This window comes from Microtus oregoni, unplaced genomic scaffold, assembly GCF_018167655.1.
Source record: "Microtus oregoni isolate MIOR12 unplaced genomic scaffold, Mior012 000138F_ref0000102, whole genome shotgun sequence".
Lineage (NCBI taxonomy): Eukaryota > Metazoa > Chordata > Mammalia > Rodentia > Cricetidae > Microtus > Microtus oregoni.
Genome location: NW_024544788.1, coordinates 576,445 through 589,516, shown reverse-complemented (window position 1 = coordinate 589,516; position 13,072 = coordinate 576,445). Strand labels below are relative to the sequence as shown.

The 13,072-nt window shown below is 44.7% G+C and overlaps 1 protein-coding gene across 1 annotated transcript in view; it reads left to right on the top strand.

Moving 5' to 3' along the window:
* LOC121444719 (septin-6) overlaps window positions 1–12,813 on the top strand; it is a 62,009-nt gene extending 49,196 nt beyond the window's left edge. Inside the window, exons 6-8 of the mRNA XM_041646622.1 lie at window positions 1,319–1,451; window positions 4,143–4,333; window positions 12,686–12,813. Of these exons, the coding sequence (XP_041502556.1) occupies window positions 1,319–1,451; window positions 4,143–4,333; window positions 12,686–12,710 (349 nt within the window). The 3' untranslated portion in view covers window positions 12,711–12,813. The remainder of the gene's footprint in view (window positions 1–1,318; window positions 1,452–4,142; window positions 4,334–12,685) is intronic.
* The last annotated feature ends 259 nt before the right edge of the window (window positions 12,814–13,072 follow it).

The window sequence follows — 13,072 nt, the reverse complement described above, 5'->3', positions numbered from 1 at the left end:
TCTCACAGGTCTAATTAGTACCCGGGAATCTGATGACTCCAAAGCTAACACTTTACCATTGAACTCCAAGCCCACAGATGCAGCTGCACCACAGACATTTGCCCTCAGACATGCTATGGATGCCTAACCTGAATCCCCAATAGTCTGCCATCCAGCCCACCTCCTTCTTCTTCCTCTTCCATGCTGTTCATGTCCTACTGTCTAGCTGGTGGCCCAGGCCAGAAACTAGAATCAGCTTCTTTTGGGGGTATATTCGGAAACTTTAATGTCGATCATAAGCACAAAGATTCAAAGAGAGATGCTCACCAAGACAATAAGATACACTTGAGAAAGCAGATATGAGTTACTCAGGGGACAGCTGTCTGGAATCAGCTTTGATTTCTTCCAAGGCCTGGAAATCTGCAGCCTTTGTTGCTCGTCCAAATCTCTCTCCATTCCCTGCCAGCCCTGACATGAAGATCCTGCCCTGTCATACTGAAATTGTTGCAGAGTTTTCTTCCCAGAATAGCCAAGTGGACTTTCCCATGTTCTGAGTGATGAAAATCACTCAGTGGATACATGTCCACTTCTTTCATGTCGCATCCAAAGCCTGTCCTCTTCTTCCAGACTCAGGAACCTCCCCTCCCAGTCCTCCGTGGTTCCTGTGATTCCCCCAGGCCTATCCAAGTATGCTGCTCTGTTCTTAGAACACAGTCCTTCTGGTCTTCACCCAGTTGACTCTGACTCTTTTAAAATAATACGTACAGACCAGGGCATGGTCTTGATCCAGGCATCTCCCGATAGATCCCAAGATCCTCTAGGGCAGGCACGGTGGCTCTAGGCGCTAGATGCTGAGCGAGTGACTAGCATCATGTCTATTCACACTGCTTGCTTACGTGGTAGCTGTAATCTCAGTAAGTATTTGAGGAAATGCTGAATCAATGTGGGTGGTTTCAGAGCCAGGGCCTGGCAGTGCAGTGCAGTGGGAGAGAGGCCATACATGAAGAAACAGGAGACCCAGCTTCTGGTGTCAGCTCTGCCTCTAAATAGCTGTACAATCTTCAGCGAGTCACTTCACCTCTGTGAGGGGGATGGGAGGAAGAGAAAGATTTCTAGAAGGTAGTATCCAGTTCATTGAATCTGCCCCCTTCAGTAGCTCTGTAATATTGCTGCTGTATGCCAAGCTGTCCCCTCCCCTCTGATGGTCCTCTCTTTACATTTCTCTGTCAGAATTAGAATTAGAGCAGAGAGGATGAGGGGGGCTCAGGATGGTTGGGGCCCGTTTTCTTGAGCAGGGCTTGCCCGGGAGGCAGTGGAATTGACTGGATCCCATCTACAGTTTACAGGAGACATATGAGGCAAAGAGAAATGAGTTCCTAGGGGAGCTCCAGAAAAAAGAAGAGGAGATGAGACAGATGTTTGTCCAGAGAGTCAAAGAGAAAGAAGCTGAGCTCAAAGAGGCGGAAAAAGAGGTAAGTGTGAGCCTGGAGAGCAGGCAGGTAGGAGGGGAGACTGAGTGTCATGCTGGAGACCTCGGCCTTCACAGGGCAGCTGGAGGGGAGAGGGATACGCAGCCTCTGGGCAGGACTGGCGTGCAGCCTGGGTGGAGAGAATCTTCTTGACCTTCATTCCCTAAGGCTGGGATATTTTCTCATTCTGTTAATTATGTAGAGGTGTTGCCAATCAGCATGGTAGCCAATAGCTGTAGGTGGATTTTTTTTTTTTTTGGAAATTTGAATTCATTCATTTGCTTAGGTTTCGAAGCCTATATGTAGCCCAGGCTGGCCTCAAATTTTAGAACCTCTTGCTTGCGTCCTAGGATTACAGGCATGAATTACAGTGCGCAAAATATTTTATTAATTGCATATATTTATGGAGTATGATGTACAATTTTCATGTTTATATAATAGAATTATTAAATCAAGCAAAGAGTCACTTCATTTCAATATGTTTATCTTTTTTGTTATTTTTCAAGACAGGATTTCTCTGTGTAACTGTCCTGGCTGTCCTGGAACTAGCTCTTTTTTTATTAATTTATTTATTTATTAAAGATTTCTGCCTCCTCCCCGCCACTGCCTCCCATTTCCCTCCCCCTCCCCCAATCAAGTCCCCCTCCCTCATCAGCCCAAAGAGCAGTGAGGGTTCCCTGCCCTGTGGGGAGTCCAAGGACCACCTACCTCCATCCAGGTCTAGTAAGGTGAGCATCCAAACAGCCTAGGCTCCCACATAGCCAGTACGTGCAGTAGGATCAAAAACCCATTGCCATTGTTCTTGAGTTCTCAGTAGTCCTCATTGTCCGCTATGTTCAGCGAGTCTGGTTTTATCCCATGTTTATTCAGACCCAGTCCAGCTGGCCTTGGCGAGTTCCCGATAGAACATCCCCATTGTCTCAGTGTGTGGGTGCACCCCTCGTGGTCCTGAGTTCCTTGCTCGTGCTCTCTCTCCTTTTGCTCCTGATTTGGACCTTGGGATTTTGGTCCGGTGCTCCAATGTGGGTCTCTGTCTCCTTTGTTGCCTGATTATATACACCAGACTGACCTTGAATTCCTGAGATCCCGCCTCTAACTCCAGAGTGCTGGGATTAAAGGCGCGTGCACTACCACTGCCAGCTGTTTGGGTTTTTTTTTTTTTTCTGTTGGAAACATTTAAGATCTAAGTCTGGTCACACAGGCTATAATCTAGCAAGAGCACAAGTTCAAGGCCTGCCTGGGCAATTTAGTAAATCGCTGTCTCTAAATAAGAAAAGCTGAAAGGGGGCTAGGGATAGAGTTCAGTGGTAGAGCTCTTGTACAGTAGCATGCTTTAGGCCCGAGGTTCAACATTCCCAGTACTGATAGGGGGTGCATTTGAACTATACTCTTGGCCATTTTGAAATATACAATAAAATTTACAGTTCAGCTCTTCTCGTTAGCCCATTGCAAATGTAAGTCCCAATGCAACTGCTGGCGTGGAGCTGCTCTAGCAGAACACCCAGTTCTCCTGGGCAGTGGGGCACGTTGAGTCAGGGTGTGGAGCCACAGCTGTTGTCAACAACTTTGAGCAAGCACAATAACTCAAACTCTCTGACCTTCAGACAAGGTGGAATAGGCCCACATTTTTGGAGTTATTTTGGAGCATTGGATCCTCTGGAACTGGAGTTACAGATGACTGAGCTGCCAAGTGAATGCCAGGGACCAAAACTGAGTCTTCTGGAAAAGCAGAAAGTGCTCTTAACTCCTGAGCCATCCCTCCAGCCCCTAATAAGTAATAAGCCCCTGATAGTAATTAGTTCTTTAAAAAGAATCAAACATATGCAGTTATTCTTTCAAGCAATGGCCTTGACTTGCAAGCATCTTCTACCCATTCCCATCTCAATGCCAGAATAATTGACCTCCGGTGCAGTTTTGGAATATCAGCCAGCACTTCCCTTCTCTTGGTCTTAGTTCCTAAACAATCTAAGAAGCCACGTTTGGCTGTACATGCCTGTAGCTCAGCCTTGGGGAGCAGAGACAGGTAGATCCTAAAGTACAGGCTTAGCCAGAAGGAGAACTTTACATATGGACGATCCCATTATAGAATCCTCCAAAGACTTGTTGACCTTGGGCAAATGCCTTCATTTCTGAGACTTTTGGTTTCCTCATAAAATAGACCCTACCGCAACTGTGTTGTAAGATAAGCATGCTGGCCTATATCTTTATCTCAGTACTCAAAAGGCAGAGACGACGGGAGGGTTGTGAGTTCAAGGTTAGCTTGAACTGTACAGCAAGATCCTGTCTCAAAAAGAAAAGGAATAGAGTGCTGTGTTAATGAAAATGTTTTAATATATTAGATTTAGTTATATTAGTTAGATTAGATTAGGCTTGTAACAAACTAAGTACATATTATTATCAACTACACCCAATAACTACAGTGGTTCTTTGAAATAAAATCTTTGTTTACACAGAATACATTGGTCCTTGACCATTTCAGGAGCAGAGATTCTGAGAACAATTATAGCAATCTACAATAATCCTTAGTGCCATCATGGCTGTTACTGGCAGGAATGTTTCCTCTTGTTCCAGAGTCCTACCGGGTTGCAGACACAGTGGTTCCCACCCACTCTGGTCTTGGCTGGGCTGGGGACTGTTCACTGCTGCAGGGGGATGGGGGAGACTCCCTCTAACTTCCCTGTGCCTCTCTGCCAGCTGCATGAGAAGTTTGACCGTCTGAAGAAACTGCACCAGGAAGAGAAGAAGAAGCTGGAGGATAAGAAGAAATCCCTGGATGATGAAGTGAATGCTTTCAAACAGAGAAAGACAGCAGCTGAGCTGCTCCAGTCTCAGGGTTCTCAGGCTGGGGGCTCGCAGACTCTGAAAAGGGATAAAGAGAAGAAGAAGTAAGTAGCAGGCTTGCTGGCGGGGCGCGTGTATGTATGTATGTGTGCGGCATCTTTCTTTTCCTGCCCAGCCCCTCCCCCCAACTCCATCCACCACCTTTCAGGACTTAGAGGCCAAGGGGGCTGGTGGGCAGGTGTGCACTGCAGGCTGCAGTTAGACTCATGTAGTTAGTTCACTGTCTTCATGGTGCCCGAGTCTGAGTTGCTGAGAGAAGGAGAGCACTCCCAGAAGTCTAGCTTTGCCCTTTGGCCCATCTGGGAAAGCTCTGCAAACTCAGGGCGGATAGTAAGGGAAGAGGGGCTAGGAAGTAGGGAACAAATTGTGAGAGATGTAGAGGGATAAAGAGAGGAACAAAAGGATGGACAGACCAGGATCTTTTAGTAGAAGCTCTATGCACTTCCCCAGATCCTAGACCAGCGGTTTGCAACCTGTGGGTCAAGACCCCTCTGGAGGTCAAGTCACCCATTCACAGGCGTGGCCCAAGACCATCGGAAAACAGATATTTACATTATGATTCATAACAGTAGCAAAATTACAGTTATGAAGTAACAACAAAAATGTTATGGTTGGGGTCAGCACAACAACAGGAACTGTTAAAGGGTCACAGCTGCTCTAGACTTTCAGTATCATGCAGCATACAGGTCTGCTTACTCCTCCCACATCTGAGGGGAGGGGCCTACAATCTTACTCTGCCTCTGTTCTAGCTGCACCCTGTGAAAGGTAAATGCTGCCACTGAAGGCTGCACCCTGTCTCCCATCCTCCATCCTTTTGCTATACCTCTTCCTGCTGGCTGCTTAGGTATGCCCAGCCCGGGGTACTAAGAACTTAGTGGGGGGGGAGGGGGGCTTCAGATGCCAGTGTCCTCTGCATAGGCCATTTTCAAGCTTGGGGAATGGTTCAGAAGCCATTGTTTCTCCAAGTGTTTGGTAGGTTAATAGTCCTGACCCTACCCCAGTCTCTGCTTGCAGAAATACCCCATTCCTCATTTCAGAGCCAGAGAGGAGGAAAGAGTTCTGGCAAGCAAACATGCAGAGGTTCCCTTGTGCTCTGTGCCTGTTTGTGCAGTGGGACTCGGGGGATTCCGGGATGAAGTATTTAACAACATCCTTACTAAAGGACCTTTAACATCCCAGAGATGCCCATGCTCATGACCTTTGATTTGGGGCCACTGATTTGAGTCAGCCATTGGATACTTTCCAGAAGGAAAGAAGTATCTTTTTGCCTCTGTGCCTGGCTTCTCACTTAGGATCACACCATGAATGTAGACTATTTTATATTTCACGGCACTGAGTTTTGTGATCCTGATTATCCAATTTGACTACCTATTATGTAATTTGAATATTTTCATCAACTTGGTCCAGAGATATTTTTTTTAAGAATAGAATCTTTTTCTTGGGGTGGGGGTGGGGTCTTGAGACAGGGTTTTTTTTTTTGTTTTTTTTTTTTTTTGTGTGTGTGTGTGTGTAGCCCTGGCTATCCTGGAACTAGTTCTGTAGACCACTCTGGCCTAGAACTCACAGAGATCCACCCACCATGCCTCCCCCACCCCCAGAACAGAATCTTATAGCTACATATCAAATTCACTAAGGTTCAACTAGGCAGATGGAAAACCTCTGTGGATGCATCATCTATTAACTTATCAGTCATGGCATATCAGTTATAATAACAGAAAATGATACACATTTTCCTTTTTAAAATTTATTTGGCACTGGGTGGTGGTGGCACACGCCTTTGATCCCGGTACTTGAGTTTGAGGTCAGCTGGGTCTATAGAGCAAATTTCAGGACAGCTAGGACTGTTACACAGAGAAGCCCCATCTCAAAAATCCAAAAGTAAAGAAACAAAGTAAACAATTTGTCATCACCTGATTTGTTTAGGATGCACTGGTGTTGTAGGTCAGTGGTTCTCAACCTTCCTAATGTTGCAGCGTTTAAATACAGTTCCTCATGTTGTGGTAACCCCTAACCATAACATTATTTTTGTTACTACTTCATGACCGTAATTTTGTGTTTTCTGATGGTCTTAGGTGACCCCTGTGAAAGGGTCATTTGACCCACAAGGGAGTTGGGAACTCACAGGTTGAGAACCACTGCTGTATCCAGTCCCTTCAAGATGCTCAGTGTAAGCTCTTCCCAGAGCAGACTTTTCCCCAAACTGACTTCCTCCCATCTCATGCAGAAGACTGGATGAGTCTTTCTCTCCCCACTCTCCAGAAATATCTGGGATTGGTGCCAGTGCCCCTTTCCAGTTCTGAGATGGGTGAAAACCTTGCTGGGATGTGGCACCTTACACTAGCATTCAGAGCTGGCACAATAGCCCATCCCCATCCATACTGTGAGTGGCCCTAGGTCTGGGCTCCTTCTGCATCTCTGTGAGCATCTTGGTGAACTTGGAGAGAGGCTGTGCCACTAAGTTTATGCTGCTCTGCTCCCATGGCGCTTTTGCTGGCGATGGTTTGGTGAAGGGTATAAATTGTTGTAGTAATTTTTTTTTTAGACAGACTGTGGGTGAATCTGATCAAGCCCCAGCTTTAGAATTTCCTCTGGATGCCCCTAAAGAGACTAAGAAAGAGTAGTAGTGTTTTAGGGGTGTCTACCAAGCCACACTTCCCTGTTCCCTTCCCCATTTCTCCTAATCCTTTGGCCTCTAACACTTCATTATTTGTATCAATTCTTAATATTGCATTTCTCCTCGTGCTCACTCCACCTTCATCAGCTCTTACTGTTTTACAGTTAACTCTGCTGTTTGCTGCATGCTGCATGAGACCCAGGGTCCTGGTAAGCTTTATTAACTCTAAATAGAACTGCCAGTGGCTTCTAGAACATACCTCCCCAAACCCCACACTTGTGATACATATAGTTAACCATGAAAGAAATAGCTTCATTCGACCTGCTACTTTCCTCCCAAGATTTCCCGTATAAAGTTGTAATCTGTCGTGGTTTTAAGTGGGCTTGTTACATCTGGAGTGCCTGCCTGCCTGCCTGCTTGATTAGATGTATGTGTGTGTGACGGCATTTGCACACTTCTGTTGCTGGAACAGTTGTGTAGCATAGGAGAGAGATCATCTGACCAGCATGTAAAGTTTCAGCTCAGACACTGTTTTCACACATAGCCATAATCATGACTTTCAAAATGAAGTTTGATGATGCAGGAATCTGCTGGGTTCACGGTCCCTTGCCTGCCATATCACAGTCAATACTGACTACCCCCCACACACACCCCAGATACAAGAATGTGCAAAGAGAAATTGCTTCTCTGTCACCCTCTAGTAACTGTTCCTTATCTGAGGGGTTCAAGTTCTCCAACTTCTTTTTATTGCATGCCCCACCCTCCAAAATATAACCAAAATGGAAGATAGTGAAGAGACCTCAGATACTATAGGGAAATCCTTACATTTAGTGCTGTAGAACAGGTGAGGTGGTTTGGCAGGCTTCATGGCAGCATTTACCTTTCCCAGAAAGCCGCTGAAGTCTCGCAGTTTGCGTTTAATCCCTAGAATCCATAGAAAGGTGTAAGAAGAGAAACAACTCCATAAAAGTTCTCCTCCAGTCACTCTACACCATGGCACTTGTGTCCATAAACGGTACTAAGAAATTAATTTAAAACTTTAATTCTGGGTCTGGAGAAATGGCTCAGGCGGTTAAGAACACTTTGCTGCTCTTCCAAATGAGCTGAGTTTGCCTCCCAATACCTGCACATTAGGCGGCCCACAATTGCCTGTAACTCTAGCTCCAAGGGATCTGACAACCTCTTCTGGCCTTTGTGGACACCTGCATGAGCACACACACTCACACACACCTCTCTCTCTGTCTCTCTCTCTCTCTCTCTCTCTCTCTCTCTCTCTCACACACACACACACACACACACACACCTCTCTCTCACACCTCTCTCTCTCTCACACACACACACACACACACCTCTCTCACACACACACCTCTCTCTCTCTCTCTCTCTCTCTCTCTCTCTCTCTCTCTCACACACACACACACACCTCTCTCTCTCTCACACACACACACACCTCTCTCTCTCACATACACACACACCTCTCTCTCACACCTCTCTCTCTCTCTCTCTCTCACACACACACACACACACATACACACATACACACACCTCTCTCTCTCACACACACCTCTCTCTCTCACATACACACACACATACACCTTTCTCACACACACACACATATACACACTAAATATAAATCTTCTTTTTTTTTTTGGACCCCGTCGGGGAATCGAACCCCGGTCTCCTATAAATCTTTTAAAAATTAATTCTGTAAGACTGTAAGAACAAGCTTCATGAAAACCTCTGCTAAAGAATTAGCAGGTAATTCTTTGTAAGAATCTCTAAGGGCTAGTGGTTGTGTCTACAGAAGTAGAACAGTCCATGCTATCACACAGATTTTAAAGAAAATGAAAGCAGTCATTATAGGATAAAAGAAAGCAGTGAATAAGCACCTTTTGTATACGCTACCAAAACCAGGAAGTGGGGTGAAATTGAACAGGAAGTGGGATGAAATTGAATAGAAATATTTTTAACAGCGAACTTAGATTTCTTTTTAACTCTGACACGGGAACTTTCAAATGTAGAGAGAAAAGAGGTGATAGTACAATTCAGCCCCATATTCCTGGAGCCTGGCCATCAAAGAATCATTGACATACAGCTAATCCTGCTTCCTCAATTACCCAGGCATGCTGAATTATTGTAAGGCAAAAGTTGTATCATTTTATGTGTAAAATACATAGTATGTATTTCTAGGAGATAATGATGCTTTAAAATAAACACAGCTATCATTATCACACCTATAAAATTAGCAATAATTTGCCAACATAAAACATCTAGTTGGTGGTGAAAGTACCCCAGTGGTCTCATAAATTGCCTTTCTTACTTTTGGTTTGTTTGGGTTGGGGACTAAAGTATTGAGATGTCCCCTGGCTCAGCCATGCGGTGGTTTATATGGAGAGCCTGCTGTTAGTCATCAAACCAACAGGTTGCAGTCATTGCACTACAAACCTCAGGCAGCTGGCAAAGAAACTCTCCTTTCAAGCAAATCCCAGCAAGGAAGTCCATCCAGGCTTCTGAAACAGAAAGCCCAGGGAACTGAGTCAAACAAATGCATCCTAGAAGAACAAAGCAATGATTTACAACCTGCTTTAAAAACAAGCCCTGGGGCCCCTGCTAGGGTGCCAGCATCAAATGGCAGCTTTCTATTTAGGGAGACTAAATTCCTAGAGTATTTGCTCACTACCATAGTTCAGGTGCCTTGTCAAGTGTCTGACGCATAGTAGGAGCTCAGTTCATATGGAGTTTCTTTGTTCTACCATTTTCTTTTTTAAAAATTTTTAAAGAATTGTTTATGTTTTATTTAACTTTATTTTATGTGCATTGGTGTGAAGGTCTCAGATCCCCAGGAACTGGATTTACAGACAGTTGTGAGCTGACATGTAGGTACTGGGAATTGAACCCCACTCCTCTGGAAGAGTAGTCAGTGCTCTTAACCACCAAGCCATCTCTCCAGCCCCTGTTCTACCATTTTCAATGAGAGCAGGAAAGATGTATTCTGGTGAATTCCATTTTGACTAATTCAGATTTCATTGCACACTGAGTGATTTTCACTCAGAGTTCCCTGGGTATGTCTTTGTTAGTAGCCATCCTTAAAATAGACCCTGGAAAACTATCATTAAAGTCACGCCTTAGAAGTGAGAGACGATAAACAGCTGGAGCAGCCGATTTCAACCCCAAGCTTCTGTGTAGTCGACTGCAAAAGCAGTTATAGATCATTTGAGCTGGGAGGGCCTTAGCTGCCTAGGATCTGCAAGCAGCAAAGGATGTGCCTCCTTCCCAAAACCTTCACTTGGGGGGTTGATCAGAAAAGCCACCTGGAAGGCAGGCTGAAGGAGGCTTCTCTACATGGGAGAGCAGGACATTCACTGTGAACAGTTGATTGCATATTCTCATATATGCATGTTTGTCTAATTCCACTCCCCGCAAATAGCACTGATTTAATGGGATGACTGTTGTGTCTGTTTTTCCAAAAATCCCCGAGAAAATCAACTTAAGGAAGGAAATTTGGTTCTGTTTATGATCACTTGGCCTCATTGGTGTGGCAAAGATCTCGGCAGAGCATCGTGGTAGAGGGGTGTACGGAAGCAGAGCTTCTCACTTCGTGCCAGCCAGGAAGCAGAGAAATGAGGCAGGGACAAGATACAGCATCACAGGACTTGTTCCGGTGACCTACTTCTTCCAACAGGGCCGCCTGTAATACTATGAATCTTTCAACAGGATTATTCTGTTAAATCAGAGCCCTCAGACTCTAGTTGCTTCCTCAAAACCCCTTAGCTGACAAGGAAGCCTTTAATACATGAGTCTTTGAAGCACACACCACATCTAAACTATAAAAGAAATCTCATTTTCAGGTCATAAACAAGAATTTTGAAACAAAGCAAAGAAATTCTCAGAGACCATTAAGACTCTCCCAGTAACAGGAGAGTCTTGGTTAGATATCTCTTATCATGGATATAATACTTTATGACTACAGGCATATCAGTCAGTCTCTTCATATGTGACACAGGGACCAATATGACTTAATATACTTATATCACAGAAATGAAATCCCAGCAGGAGATAGGTCAAAGTACGACATGAACACAAACCAGTGGGCTTCTGTAGCTCAGGTTTACAGGTCACTGGTTGGAACCCCACCCATCACACACTTGACAAACAGGTATTGGCTTAGGGTTGCAGTTAGCCAGCTAAACTTGCTACGAAGGATGCCAAAGTTGAAACCTCAGTTTTTTCTTGTCCTTTGGGACAAGAGGGCTGTGAGCCTGGTGCTGTGTCTGGTAGCCTAAGGTCACTAGAGACTTGGTATACATGGACAAGGTTATCTGGATGTGTGTATGTGGGATTGTATGTCAAGAACAGATTTTAAAAATTATTTGTGTGGGATTTGGTCTTTATTTTGCTTTTTTAATGTCACCACTGCTGCCATTAATATGAGAAAGCATGTTCCCAGAAGCCAGTGCATAAGACTTTTAAGACCATCTAACATAGCTATTCTACTTTAGCTATTAGTTATGACTTAATTTCTTTCTGGCTTTTTTTAAGGGATACATCCATCCATCCATTCATTAACCCCCCTTCTCTTTTCATTTTCAGTTTGGGCTTCCTGTAGACGCACCCTTTCCTGTGCAACAGAACTGGGCCTCCCTCTCTTATTTCCCCCTTACCATGTTTAGGGGGCATACAACCCATGCCCTCCCCTCTCTTCCTGCGAGTCAAATGATGATGCCTGGCCTCTGACCAAGAAGCCAGCAACGACATAGCTTGGAGTCACATTCCATACCTTAGTCCCTGTCCTAGCACCCCAACCGTATGTGCCCCTACTTCTCCATCCCTATCTTTGCCAGACTATCACATGTTCAGGAGTTGCTATTTGCTACTCTTCCTCATTTGAATTTGACCACTATTTGTTTCCTTGAGGTATTTCCATCTACCCTGGCTGGATAAGTACCAGTCAAGGCTCAGAGCTTTCCCCTTACACTCCTGCATCCTAGTCAATGGGATTGTCCTCCCATTCCTCTAATCTAAGGAACTATAACCTCTTCTCATAGGCTTCAAAAGAATTACCAGTGATACCTATTTCTTCTACCATCTTAGCCCAGCCCTTTCCCAATTCCATTCACTCAGAGTCACCTGTATTAAAAGTCAGCACACGTTTCTTTGCACCAAGCCCTTTCTATAAAACACAATTTTCTGGGCAAGACAGTGTATATTTCCCCTCTAATTCTGGACACCCCATAGATAAAGAAGGGAAAATAAACTAGCATATTATTACCAGCCTAGAGACTTGAATGATAGACTTATAGAATTCTCCTTGGGGATTTCAGCATGGCATTGGTCATTTCTTGCCATCCCAATGAGGTGGACTAGCAATAATAATAATCCCAGTTTGTAAACTGGTGAGTTGCTTCAAGAAGCTAGGCTTGGGGCTCGCCTGGATGAGTATGCTAGTCTACCTGATGATTGTAATGATGGGTTGAATCTGCATTTACACCCGTGCCACTTCAAAGAGGAGAGACCATTAGCTGGAGGAAAGAAGAGATGCTGTTGCTTGGCATTTACTTCGGTCTAAGGATTTGATATTTTAAAAATACCCTAGTCTTAAGTTTTATAATGGGTCCCATCTGATTCTGGCTTTTGGAAACCCTTTGAAGTACAGAGCCTTCCACTGTCAGGGCTATGAGGCACAGTATGGCTTTTGATGTTTGACTAGTGACAGAGCAACAGCTAGAGGCGACCTGGCAATGATCTGTGGCTAATATGGCGTCTCTCTGCCCTTCCTTTGCAGTAATCCATGGCTGTGTACTGAATAGTATGCCCTGCTACAGCTGGACTGGACTCCACTTAGCCTTTTAAGAGAAGGTTCTTATTTTAACTGACAACTTTTTTTAATGGTGCCAGACAGCTGGGCCCTCCACCCCTGCTCTGGTACTTAAAGCTTCTCTCTCGCTCTTTTTTTTTTTTTTTGAGTTCTGCAACTTGCTTCTGCCTCCCAGTCCGACTGGCGTGGACCATGACCTTCTTCTTTTTTCATATTTTAAAGGTGGTTGTATAATCACTACCTCTAAAACACGCAAGGTGATAATACATTTACAGGCTTTCGGAACTGTTGCAAAAGGGCAGAGCCATTCTCTACAATCACAGTTAACACCCGGAAGCCAAGACTAAGCCCAGA